Below are 13,611 nucleotides of genomic sequence, written 5' to 3' on the forward strand. Positions count from 1 at the left end.
CACTTTAGTGGCTTTTCCTCAGGGCAGCCCTAGCACATTGACTTTTGAAAGCAAGTGAAGACGGAGATAAGAGAGTAGATGATGGCTATCGGATAGATTCGCTGATTCAGGTCAGGGCATAGCGTCTTGAGTCAGAACCTTCGACCTAACATGTGAAACTGGGAATTCCCTGGTGGTCCACTGCAGGAAACACAGGTTCAATCCCTTCGGGCAGCCAAGAACCTGATTGCCAGGTGGTGCGGCCAAACAGATGAGCTAATAAGTAAGTAAAATGTGAGACCGTCCAGTGCCTCCTAATGCATTCAGAAAACTTGGGAAACAGTCGTGCTTTAAAGAACAATTTTGCCCTCTTGCCCCTGTTCTTTTCCAGAGCCTATCCCTGCCTTCTCCTCGTGGCAACAGGAGAGTGTGGACGCTGACGAAGCGCGCCTCTCCCCGCAGGCCGGGCGCCTGATTCGGCAGCTCCTGGAGGAGGACAGCGACCCCATGCTGTCCCCCCGCTTCTACGCTTACGGGCAGAGCCGGCAGTACCTGGACGACACGGAAGTGCCTCCTTCTCCCCCCAATTCCCACCCTTTCATGAGGTGTGTTTCTTTGTGCTGCTGAGGCACAGAGGTTCCATCCGTGTAACTTTAAAGGGAGAGGAATGTTACCCAGGGCTAGTCATGGTTTTAGCTAGGTTGTAAGTATATCTCCATCCGAGTGCACAGGCTCTGTTGTAACTTTACACGTGACCTGTGACCCGACTACAGCATCACCGACCGAATCTCCGTTGGTGCCCCCTTTCCAAAGCTCTCTCAAATTTAGCTGTGAAGTCCACTGTGCACATTTCAGCCCTAGCTCTGCCCGGTGCAAAGGTGAGCTGGAGAAGACTGGATGTGTTTTAAAGGCTGGACATTCAGAGCTCAAGGTCACAAAATGTAATCGCAGTCTGCTCTCTTTTATTTGAGAGCATAAGCACCCCCTCCATACCACACCCCTTCCCCGCGAGGCCCTCCCAGCAGGCAGTGACCCCTCCTGGGAAGCTGACCCCCACCCTGTGCCCCTCACAGGCGCCGCAGCTCCTCTCTGGGCTCCTATGAAGATGAGCAAGAGGACCTGACTCCTGCCCAGCTCACTCGAAGGATTCAGAGCCTTAAGAAGAAGATCCGGAAATTTGAAGACAGATTTGAAGAAGAGCGGAAGTACAGAGTGAGTGCTCACTGGCTTCTTTCTGGACCCTCCCCCGACACGACATGTCAGTGCGTGGACTACTCAGAGAAGTGGGGGCAGTGCAGGGAGCTTTGTGGGGAATCACGGAAGGCAGTAAACGCTGGGCAGTCAACCCTGATAATTCCAGTATGGTGTGTCAGCATTTTCCTTGCACAGTGTATCCTTACAAATGAATTGAAGGCATTCGCATTTGTCTTGTAAATTGATCAGTGATCGGAAATGGGGAAAATCAAGTGAAGCATTTTGTTTGGCTAAAACTTAATTCAGAATTATCTTCTAAAATTTACTGGTACTGACCTTATTCTTCTCTCAGCTCTATCCTTAGTATTTCCTATAAGAATAACAAGAAGACGTTTTTCATAGTGGTTGTTGGGTAAAATATCATATACCCCACTGCTTTCTATCTTGTTAGGCTGACAGGGTGAACCCTGCAGATAATGGAAAAGAGGTCACAGACTTATGGAAGTCCATGACCCTAACGATCCAGCATTTTGTCTCTGAGGAATTCTTTGAAAGCATCAAAAATAACCAGATATAAAGAAGGATAATGGAATTCCACCTGTGAAGTTGCTCTGATTAATCACAGTTCATTTATTATTCCAGTGGAACTCAGCTTTTCCTTGCTGTTTAAAACAAACTGATCATCAAACTCTTCTGTCTCCCAACCCAATTCCAAAACATTTACTCTACATTTCCTTTTTGCAGCCTTCCCACAGCGACAAAGCAGCCAACCCAGAGGTTCTGAAATGGACAAACGACCTTGCCAAATTCCGGAAACAACTTAAAGGTAGGGAAAGCTCTAGACCTATGTCAAGATTTTCAGAGAACAAGCCAAGCACAGAAGCTGTGATCTCACTGTGCTCTGAGACCCACTTACCACTCAAATATTCCAGGAAAGACAGGTTCCTTGAAGCTGACTCCCAGGATCCTTGGCATTCAGGGCACACTTTCTCTGTATCTTCCCATGACCTCCATCACAGGGAAACCCAGATCAAAGATGCTGAAAATTCTGCAGGGTTGTTTTGGTTTGTTTTTGCCCCTAAATAACTAATCTAAGAATGATGGTTTCAATTCAACACTTTTTAAGAACCTATTTAATCCAAGGTGTTATTTGCTATGGAGTTAGGAGAAGATGTAGAGACACAAATAGCTAATGAAAAGAATTTGGTCCCTGTCCCTCCCAGAGCTCACTGTCTTTTAGGACACAGAATCATGTAAACAAAGGAATAGAATACAAAGTGAAAATAATTCCAAAATGAGATATATACATCATATGGAAAAGGTTGGCCAACATTTGGGTGCTAGACCTGCAAATACCTGTAAATGCTATGGGATTCAGTGTGGGAAGACATCGGCCTTGTTCTGAGAACAGCCCACAGGCTGGTGCGGCTAAAGCATGGATGTTAAAGAACTAAAACTTTCTCAGGAATTAGGGTTAGGAAACCATGCCAGATAATACAGGAAAACATTATCATTTTCTTAAGTGAACCCAGGGATTTCAGCTAATAATATAATTAGATGCTTTCTGGGGGGGGAAAAAAGACAGGACTAAGCACCTGTTAACAGCAAGAAAAACATTCTGGGTTCAGCAGACGTCAATTCCCGTATGTCTCCACCCCCAAATCTTTTCTCCTAGAGTCCAAACTGAAGATATCAGAGGAGGACCTACCCCCCAGGATGCGGCAGCGAAGCAACACACTCCCCAAGAGTTTCGGCTCCCAACTTGAAAAAGAAGATGAGAAAAAGCAAGAGCTGGTGGATAAAGCCATAAAGCCTAGCGTAGAGGCCACGCTGGAATCCATCCAGAGGAAGCTCCAGGAGAAGCGGGCAGAGACCAGCCGTCCGGAAGACATTAAGGTGTGATTCTGTGAGGAGCCCGAGAAACTGCTAATCCCAAAGCATTCCAGTCCCTGTGGTAGGGTGGCAGGGCGTGCCCTGGGGTCCCAGTGGGGAGGGTGATGAGTGACACCTTTTCATAGCTCCCTGACCCTCCCCTTCCACACACACAGACTCCAAAGAAGCAGATGAAACCAGCTCAGAGTGCTTTTTAACTATAGGTCCTTTGGTTTGCACTGCAAATGGAGAGCAGGAAATCCTGTTGTACAGGTTGCAGAATGGAGTTGTTTCAGTTAAGAGACAGTTTGGTGACTCTCTGAGGTAGGGGGATTAGAGGCAAGCCTTTGGGAATGTGTATCCTGTAACCGTATTCATCGCCGGAGCCATTAGGCTAAGCCCTGTGCACCTCACAGCCTTGCTGACCTCAGTCCAGCATGCCTTTGCCACCACATGGGAGAAAGCAGTACTCATAGGTGATGATTCTGCTGGGCTGTGTTTCTAGCTGCACATCAGGAACAGCTAATTCCTAGCTTTGGATGAAGCTAGGGAGAGCTGTTGGGTAAACATTCTTTTTAACCTTACTTCAGGAAACTTGTTTAACTAAATAAAGCAGTTGCGATGTTCACAAATGTTTTCCCCGCTCTCATTTCTCTGTCCTTGTGTTTATACAGGATATGACCAAAGACCAGATTGCTAATGAGAAAGTGGCCCTGCAGAAGGCCCTGTTATATTATGAAAGCATTCACGGACGGCCGGTATGTGAATGCACTGAATTTTCTTTTTTTTTTTTTTTTAAGTTATTTTTTTATTGGAGTATAATTGCTTCACAATGTTGTGTTAGCTTCTGCCTGCCATACAACATGAATTGGCTATCTGTACACATATATCCCCTGTCTCTTGAGCCTTCCTTCCACCTGCCCCCTCTTCCTACCTGTCTAGGTCATCACAGAACATCAGGCTGAGCTCCCTCTGTTACACAGTAGCTTCCCACGAGCCAGCTGTTTTATACGCGGTAGTTTATATGTGGCAGTGCTAGCCTCTCAGTCCATCTCACCTTCTCCTTCCCAGATTGGGTCCACAAGTTCATTCTCTACGTCTGCATCTCGATTCCTGCCCTGCAAGTAGGTTCATCAGTACTGAATTTTCTGACTGGGGTAAATTACCAGGCTTTGAAGTGGATCTTCTGTGTTCAGTATTTTGCAATTGAGGTGTCCAGATACTTAGATTACTATATATTTTCACTGGAACTGAGCTTTTTGAAGCCTAAACCTTTGATAAGAGTTCCACTATCTAGTAAGTGCTAAATTTAATCAAGCTCCAAAGAAAAATCAGTTTGCAAGTAAAATGTAGTCTCTAGTGTCCTGCTTCGAGTAGAAAATAGTGGAGGGGTGTATGAATTGGTACACAGAAGCCTAGAGTGAAGAAACATGCCTGCCCCTGAGTCCGCCCAGTAAGTTGTCATCACTAGCTCTAGGCGTTCTTATCCATAAAAGGAAGGTGCTGAGCTCGAGTGATCTGCCCTAAAATTCAGTTTCTCTTCAGTGTAGTTTGCAACCCATGTTTGCTGAGAAGTTTCAGCTGCCATGCAGAACTAAAACCGAGAGGAATCTAGAATGTGGCTTTAGAAGTGTTTGAGGCAATTTTTTATTCAGCAAGCACATTTATCGTCTGGTTGCTATTAGTCCTGGGGGAGACAGTAGCTCAACAGGCCTCCGCTCTATTCCTAAGGGAACTCATAATCTGATCTCCTTGTCAGTGACTCTTAGTAACCTTCTGTTAAGAATGTTGTCAAGAACCCAACAACACAAGTTCTTAAAAGCAGGTGTAAAGAAGCAGGAAGTTTATATTTACAGATGGATTTTTATATCACCAAAATGCATAGACCTCTTTTCCAGTCTCAGTCATAGCTATGCAATGGAGAGAGTCTTTGCATCACAAATATGCTCTTTTAGGTGAAGAAATTTGGAGAATAGAGCACTCGACTACAAGATCTGTGAGAGCAGGGATTCTGAGTTTTTTTTTACCTAACAGTAAACCTGGACCTCAGCGTCTAGCATGAGACCTGGTACAGAACATGTCGCCAGTTATCTGTCTAATGAGCCTACCTGGTATTTTGATTCTGAATTAATTAGGTTTAATTTTTTTTTTTTTAAGCTGGAGTTGATGATTGATTTTGCTGGCCTGTCCCTACAATGGAAAAATACTGGCACTCTGGGATAATGGTCATGTTTCAAGCCAACTGTTGTCTTGGATTTTTTTTTTAAAGGCATTGAACCAAACAGTGAATGCTCTGGAGCTCAGATGTATTGTGAAACTCCGTCCTTCTCTTCCAGGATATTCCGAACTTGCAGAGATAGAACTAATCCTCTTCTAACAGAGAGGAGAAACTCCTTCTCCACTAAAGACTCAGCGCGCCTTTCGGTGGACAGCCCCCAGGCAGGCCTCCATCAAGGAGGTGGGGCCTGTGTGTCTTCCTTCTTTTCATTATATGGATTCAGGGTATGACAGTGATAGGCTCCTTTAAAGACCGTCAGCTGTGTTCTAGCCTTCACCTTGCTGCCGGAGCAGGGGGCTGTGTGCCGTGGGACTTGTTGCTCCGAGTTGAGTACAGTCTCTCCTCCTGCCTGGACTGCGGCCGTCAGTAGGCAGTAGGCTCTCAGTGTGTGCTGAGTCGCTCAGACATGTCGCAATCTTTGCAACCCCATGGACTATAGCCTGCCAGGCTCCTCTGTCCATGGAATTTTCCAGGCAAGAACACTGTAGTGGGTTGCCATGCCCTCCTCCAGGGGATCTTCCTGACCCAAGGATTGAACCCGACTCTCTCGCATGTCCTGCATTAGAAGGCTGATTCCTTACCATGTGCCGCCTGGGAAGCCCTAGATTCAAACCCCGCTCTGCTGAGACTGGCTGTGTGTCTCTGGGCCGCTTAGGTAACTCCCTGAGCCTCAGCGATTGGTCTGCATAATAGATGTCTGTTACAATAGGTTGTCATGGATACTAAGTGACATTACACACACACACACACATACCTGTAGGCTGTCTGGCACTGACTGAAGAAGCAGGGCAGAGTGGCTTTGCGGGGAGTTAGGTGGGACTCCTCCATAAATGACAGGTGTCTCTTCTGGTACAGTTATAGGTTCTGCCCTCTGCTGTCTGCTGCTGCTGCTAAGACGCTTCAGTCATGTCCGACTCTGTGTGATCCCATAGACGGCAGCCCACCAGGCTCCCCCATCCCTGGGATCCTCTGCTGTCTACTTCTTATTAAATAATTGGATCAGGAAATGTACATTTTTTAGCTCTCTAAGCAATATGAATTTGAACCATTAATCCTTGGCCCTTTTTTTTTATCATTCTTGCAGATGAAGGAAGAACATTTCTGGGCCTGGATTCTAGCATCTCACAGGTCAGGGGACACATGCTCCGGGAAATTTGAGTGTCATTTATTCCTGGTCCCAGGTCAGGCTCTCTGCCTCTCTCTGGAACCTGATACTCCAGCCTCCTCAGGAGAAACAGAGTTCACTTGATATCTTGCCAGTCTGAAAACCAAAGAGTGAACTTTTCATTCTTACATCTGTGATGTTGCCCTGGACCTTGGACTCACGAATAACATTTGGGCAACACTCTTCTTAAAAGAAAAATGCAAGTACTCCCAGAGCTATACTTATATTCCAAACCTTCGCTTTTTAGAAAAGCAGGTGCTTAGAGCCTGGCGGTATAAAGAACACCAACACTCAAAATCACCAGCCAGAATAGTTACCTGCTGCTTCTGCACATTGGTTACCAAGGCTGTTGCTTTAACAGGACACCCACATGTATGAAAGACAAAACCATGGTCGTCTACACGCCAGCGCATAATTCCCTGTGAATTATTATTAAAATGGGTCCTTTTCAACATGTAGGGGTCTCATCAGAAGACCACGTCCCAGAAGTACAGCACATAGCTGCAGCCCCCCATGACCCTTTGTGCAGACCCAGATGATGGTGTAGAGGGGAGAGCGTGGGTGGGTCCACAGAGCTTCTGGGTTCTCATTGATATATTTCAATCTTGTCTTTTAGAAACTGGGGAACTAAGCAGACACTAAGCATATCGTGTTCAAATTTAAGTACAGATTCTAAAGCCACATATAAATGGTATCATTTGTTTATCTGTTGGTTGGGAAGATCTGATCTTTGCCCAGTCAGCCCACTGTTGTTGCCTGATAATAAAGGAGGGACAGTCACCATTTTCTGAATCAGTGAGACAAAAATGCAGCAGGTATAAAAATCCCACCTCCTTTATCTTCTCCCACTGGCAGTTTTATGACTCAGAGGTACCACCTCCACACACATTCCGAATATTTTTTGTTGTACTAAGGAGATTCTGAAGCAGTGTAGTTTCCTGACTACTGTAATTTCTTGCTACTGCTCAGAACAAGAAATCTCTGTGAACTCAATATGGGCAGAACTCTTAGCTTGAAGGCAGAATTTTTATCTCAAGATGAAAACAAGATTCTTTGTCTTAAGATGTCATCTGTATCTTAAGATGACAATTCTTCATCTTAAGATAATCTTGGCCAAACTCTGTTAGGGGAAAGTGCTATACTATGTCATCTTTGGTATGTCTTGTGGTTATTATGTTAAGATCCTCCTTCTGTCTTGCTTATTTGTTAATGTATAGAAAACTGGACTGGCAGTCAGTCCACCTGGGTTCTTGGACCAGCTCAGTTGCCTTGGGCAGATCATTCCTGAGAGCTCTCCAGAGCTTAGTTTTATCATAGTACAAAGTAGGTGAGGTGGAGTCGCTCAGTCGTGTCCGACTCTTTGTGACCCCGTGGACTGTAACCTGCTAGGCTTCTCTGTCCATGGGATTCTCCAGGCAAGAATACTGGAGTGGATTGCCATTTCCTTCTCCAGGGGATCTTCCCGACCCAGGGATCGAACCCGGGACTCCCTCATTGAAGGCAGATGCTTTAACCTCTGAGCCGCCAGGGAAGATTCCATGGTGCTAATGTTATCTCTTTCTTCAAGTTAGAAACTTCATTCTTTTTATCTTTCACCTTTGTTATACCGTTCAGCTAACAGCAACCAAATCGGTATTTCTGCAGAGAAGCTTTATATGAGGCTGAGTGGAACACCATCACAAAAGATAAATATGTTCACCTAATCAGGCTTTTGTGATTTCTGTCTGAGACTTGCCCTTACTTAAACATGGATAATATTGGCTGGTGTTCCCATTGTACTTTGATGTATTATCTGAGACTTATACAGCAACTAATTAGAAGAGTAAGAGAACAGTAGATGAAGGTTTCTTCGCATCAGAAAACAAAGATTTAGTGGAAGGCGCTGCTTTCAAATCCATTAGACCTGCATATCTAGGTTTTGATGTTGTCGTGACTTGTGTACAAAAATACATTTTAGTCTTCACCCTATTCCTACACATTGAAAGCCATTCAGAAGTACCCCTTAAATGAAAAATTAAATAATGACTTGAAGCAGGAAGAGTGAAATTATGTTGAAAAAACAGTTTACTGTATGCTTGGCCTAAGGGCATGTTCAAACAATTATGGATCATAAAGATTTTCTAATCTGAATTCTACACTTTCCCTATCAAGAAACTGAGGCTCTGAGAACTTCACTGTCTCCTTCTAAGGCCTGTTCCTGGTTTTAGTGGAATCCCTGAGCAGCTGATGACTGGAGAACAAAAGATGTCACCTTCTGAGCAGTTTTCCCATGGTCCGCTTAATAGCAGCACCCCTTTTTAACAGTTCAGCCAAGGTGCTGCTTTGTTTCTCTAAGTGTTGGTTAGGTCTGGGCTCTACTCTCAAATCCAACACTGATAATTACATGAGACTTGGCTTGATAATGGGTGAAAGTTGTATTGAGTTTCAGTATCACCATGCCTTTGGCTTACAGCATTTATCATGAAAATAATTCTAGAGTAAATCAAGTGGTATTCTTTCCAGACCTAAAGATCATTGATTTTTTTGGTGTTTAGATAGATCTATCAAATGCCAACACTGACTGACGGTATCATGATGAGTTTTGACTCTTCATAGTCAAAAACTGGATTTTATCAGATCTCTCACAGCTGATTAGTTCTAAACATTATTAATTTTTTTAACTGTTATATTGGAGTATAGCCAGTTAACGATGTTGTGATAGTTTCAGGTGGACAGGAAAGGGACTCCGCTATACATATACATTTACATGTATCAGTTCTCACCAAACTCCCCTCCCATCCAGGCTGCCGTATAATATTGAGCAGAGTTCTGAGGGTCATTAATTTGTAAAAGGAGCAATTCACAGGAAATGTAAATATCAGTGTTATAAGCCAAATATGGGCTTCCCAGGTAGTGCTAGTGGTAAAGAGGCTGCCTGGCAATGCAGGAGATATAAGAGGCATAGGTTCAATTCCTGGGTCGGGAAGATCCCCGACAGGAGATCACGGCAACCCACTTGAGTAGTCTTTCCTGAAGAATCCCATGGACAGAGGAGCCTGGCGGGTTACAGTCCATGGGGTCACAGACAGTCAGGCACAACTGAGTGACTAAGCAGCGCCAAGGCCAAATGGTAATGTAAGCCAGCGATCCTCTTCATCTACGCTAACGGAAATTTAGTTTTCGAACAAAGAATTAGAAAATTGATTCTGTCGAATTTTCCATGTCGGGCTAATTTTAGCAGTAAGTCTCCTTCCAAAGTCTCCTTTCACAATCCAAACATGTTTCGGTGAAGCAACTGCAGTTGACCCTTGAAATAATGCAGGATTTGGGAATTGTTCAACACTCAGCATAGTTGAAAATCTGAGCATAACTTAGAGCCAGCCCTCTGTCTCCATGGCTTTGCCATATCCAACATTCTGAATCCATGGATGCAACCATGTGTAGTAATTGTGTAGTAATGCAGTATTTACTATTGAAAAAATCTGCACATAAGTGGACCCATGCAGTTCAAACCCATGTTGTTCTAGAGTCAGATAGTGTAATAGGATGCTATTCCTCAGTGGGGAAATGCTGGCTCCTTATTATTTTTATTTTTCATATGTCTTTTGGTCACTAAATATCTGTTGTTCATCTTACACAGTAATATTTCACCACATGTCATATGTTGACAATTAGGATGTACCTTAATCTCATATGCAGTACATTTGGTGGGTACATCTTGTATTAAAAAAATTATTCCATGTGTTCCACTCCTAAATTTTGTCATTTTACACGTGAGATTATCCAAGTCATTTATTTCTATTTATTTCTCACACTTATTTGTGGCTATTGTTCAACTTCTCTTGAAGTGTAAGTACAGAAAAGAGCCTAAATTTTAATTATATATCTTGGTAATTTTCACAAGGCAGACAAATCCATGTAATCAACGTCCTGATCAAGAAATTAAAAATGGCCAACCCTCTGAAAGCCCTTATCATGTCCCCTTCTAGTCAATACCATGACCTTCCACCCCACCAACAAAAACTTGGCTTCTAACCTTGTAGATTTGATTTCCTTATTTTTGAACTTTATATAATTAGGACCTTGCAGTGTATATTCTTAGATGTCTGGCTTGTTTTGCTTGGCTTTATTTTTGTGAGATTAATGCTGCATATAGCCATATTCATTCATTTTCATGGCTGTGTAGTATTCAGTTTGGGAAACTTAAGATACTTATTCATCCTACCATTGTTGGGCATATAGATGGTTTCCAGTTTGGTGGTGCTATTAATAGTGCTGCTCTGAACAATCTTATATGTGTCTTTTGGTAAAATTTAATCCAGGTTTGTTTGGTGTGTACTTAAGGATGGAATTGATGAGTCATATGTTTAGTTTAGGAGATACTGCCAAATAGTTTTCCACAGTGTTTCAGCCTTGCCAGTACTGAGAGAGAATTCCAGTTGCCCAGCATTATTTCTGACACTGGACACTGTCTTTCACACTAGCCATTTTGGTAGGTATGTTCTAGTAATACCTGTGGTTTGATCCTCACTCTTTTTTGTGTGTGTGTACGAAATAGTTCTTATGTTCCCTTCCAGTTCTAACAGTCATACTTTATGAAATACCAAATGTAAAACTCCTTTTACTATGACAGATAGTAAAAACAAGAAAATGCCGCCTCTTGATATTTTGGTAGCAGAAAAAGATGGAAATAAGTTATTGCTTATGGCAGAAAATGAATCTGCAAGATGACGGTAAATAAATACCACAAGGTTGGCAGTATCCTATCTTGGCTTGTGAGGTTTATCCAAGGTTCACTTATTGTTGATCACTTTGAGAAAGGCAAATAAAAAACAGGTAGCAAGGGTGCTCAGTTCATGCATTACCCAGACTTGTCTTCAAAGTGGAAGGCCCATAAGAGAGATGGTCAGAGCTAACACTGTTGCCCTTCCTCATATCGGTAAGCCTTGCCTTATGTGTACAATGGAAATAAAATGCAGAAGAGCAACAGCAAACTTGAAACAAAGATACGTCATCTCTTACTCCATTTTAGTAAACAAATGCATACTTATGAATTTGGCATACCTGTCTATATTTGAAATATTCTTTCACTCATTTTGCAGACATTTATGGGGTATTTTTTTCATATTAGGCACTGAAATAGTTACCAGAACAGTTCAGAGTTCTGGAGGCTGGAAGTCCAAGATTAAGGCACTGGTGTCTGGTGAGGGCCCACTTCCCAGTTCATAGCCAGCCATCTGTTTGCCGTCCTCACATGGCAGAAGGGGTGAGGGAGCTCTCTGTGGTCTCTTTTATAAGGGCACTAATCCCGTTCATGAGGGCACCATCTTCATGACCTAATCACTCCCTGAAGAACTCACTTCCAAAAACCGTCATATCGGGGATTCATTTTCAACTTATGAATTGGGAGTGGGGGCATGGGGGCAGGTGAGTTGAGCATAAACATTCCATCCATAGCAAAGCATATGTGAATTATAAGATACGCACAGGCTGTATTAGGTGACTTAAAGGAGAGAATGAACAGGTCTCCCAGAATGGGGTGTGTCAGAAGAAGGCTGCACAGGGAGAGAGGTGGCTCTTAATCTGGAATTTACCAAACCGAAGAGCAGAGAGGAGGCCACTCCGAGACAAAGGGAGCTGACAAAGGGAGCTAGACAAGGAGGCATGACACTCCCTAGTTTCCTTCCGGAGCTTGAGTTATAATGGGGAGGAGGTGATGGGGCTTCAAATACTATGCCAGGGAGCTGGGCTTGATTTCTCCTCACTATTAGAGTCTGTCCTTTAAACATTTTTGGACCCTGAGCCAGATATTAGGGACACAGAGATGAGTGAATCCACGTATTCCATCAGCATATATTCCTTGAAAGCCTGTTTGCTTGCATTTGTCCCTAAAAACACAACACAGTTCCATAGGGAAGAGAGACATTTTTAAAAAATGATCACCGAACTGCAAGGTAAGTAGTATAATAGAAATACTAATGCATGCTTTCTTCTTCCCAGGACCTAGAAAATAGTGAATCATCTGGAACTCTGAGCCTTCCAGAATTTTAAATAGAAAACTAGTAATTAATAAGGATCACAGTTTTGAGGAAAAGTAATACTTCTGAGGGAGTGATTTCAAGTGATCTGCAGCCAAAGTAGATATTTTAAATTTTCATTGACTCATGGTATCAGTTTAAATAAATGTTATAAGAGTGGTGAGTCTTCAGTTGACTCTCCTGTTCTTCTCTCAGGCCACAGCATGCTCAGTCGGCCTGGCCAACGGGAGCAGGTTTCACAGCTCTCCTGTTCTTGCTTTCAGGTGAGCAAGAATGAACGTCAGGTTATGAAGCCGCTGTACGACAGGTACCGCCTGGTCAAACAGATCCTATCCCGAGCCAGCACCATCCCCATTATCGTGAGTACCCCACGCGCGGTTGTTGACTTCCTGGCTATATTATTAGGGCACTCACTTGCCTTCTCATGAAATAACAGTCTTTCGTAGTTGAACCTGCCATTAATATCAGTGGCCCCTAAACTTGAGGGATGAAAAATTTATCAAAGTCTTCCAAGGTGATGTTTGCCAAAAATGAGCAAATCTGAAGCTGACAGTTTGTTCCCCTCTTAGGTACACAAGCTTTGGCCGTATGCTTCTGTCTGACACGTGCTGGGTCAGCTTCCCCTTACTTCCCTTAGAGCATCCGGGAAATGGCTGTGCTTCCCCCAGGGGCCCCTCCACACAGAGTGCCTCTCTGGTCTTGGGGGCCTCGGTTAGTGACCTTCGCTCTGCCTCCAAGACGGAGGTCCGCCCCGCTGGAGTCATACCCAGGGAGAAATTCTGTAAGGAACTCAAGAGAGGGAGCTGCTGCTTTTTGGAGATGTAGGGAAGAGTGAGGCAAAGAAAAGGGAGGGCCACCATCCTTGGACTTTGCTGCTTTTGGCCTCTGAATTGGGATTTTGTCCAGAGTAGGGAGCAGCGACTGGCTCTCAGTTCTGGGAAAAAGCCTTTCGGGCACTGGCCAGCTTGCCCCACCCCTGATGCCAGCCCAGCTGCAGGGGTAGTGGTCGTGCCCTGTCCATCTAGTGGGGGACCTCTGCCTCGGTTTCAGTGTGCTCATCTCCTGGGACCCTGGGGGCTTCCTCTGTTGGCCTTTAGACTTTCTAG

At 44.0% G+C, this 13,611-nt stretch overlaps 1 protein-coding gene across 11 annotated transcripts in view; it reads left to right on the forward strand.

Moving 5' to 3' along the window:
• The window catches only part of FAM13A (family with sequence similarity 13 member A), a 342,045-nt gene that overhangs the window by 314,941 nt on the left and 13,493 nt on the right, over positions 1 to 13,611 (forward strand). For all 11 annotated transcript variants that reach the window (XM_013964541.2, XM_005681435.3, XM_005681436.3 and 8 more), the window contains 6 exons: positions 371 to 584; positions 1,053 to 1,191; positions 1,918 to 1,999; positions 2,849 to 3,069; positions 3,720 to 3,803; positions 12,769 to 12,864. In XM_013964541.2, the coding sequence (XP_013819995.2) occupies positions 371 to 584; positions 1,053 to 1,191; positions 1,918 to 1,999; positions 2,849 to 3,069; positions 3,720 to 3,803; positions 12,769 to 12,864 (836 nt within the window). The remainder of the gene's footprint in view (positions 1 to 370; positions 585 to 1,052; positions 1,192 to 1,917; positions 2,000 to 2,848; positions 3,070 to 3,719; positions 3,804 to 12,768; positions 12,865 to 13,611) is intronic.

This window comes from Capra hircus, chromosome 6 (assembly GCF_001704415.2).
Source record: "Capra hircus breed San Clemente chromosome 6, ASM170441v1, whole genome shotgun sequence".
Classification (NCBI taxonomy): domain Eukaryota; kingdom Metazoa; phylum Chordata; class Mammalia; order Artiodactyla; family Bovidae; genus Capra; species Capra hircus.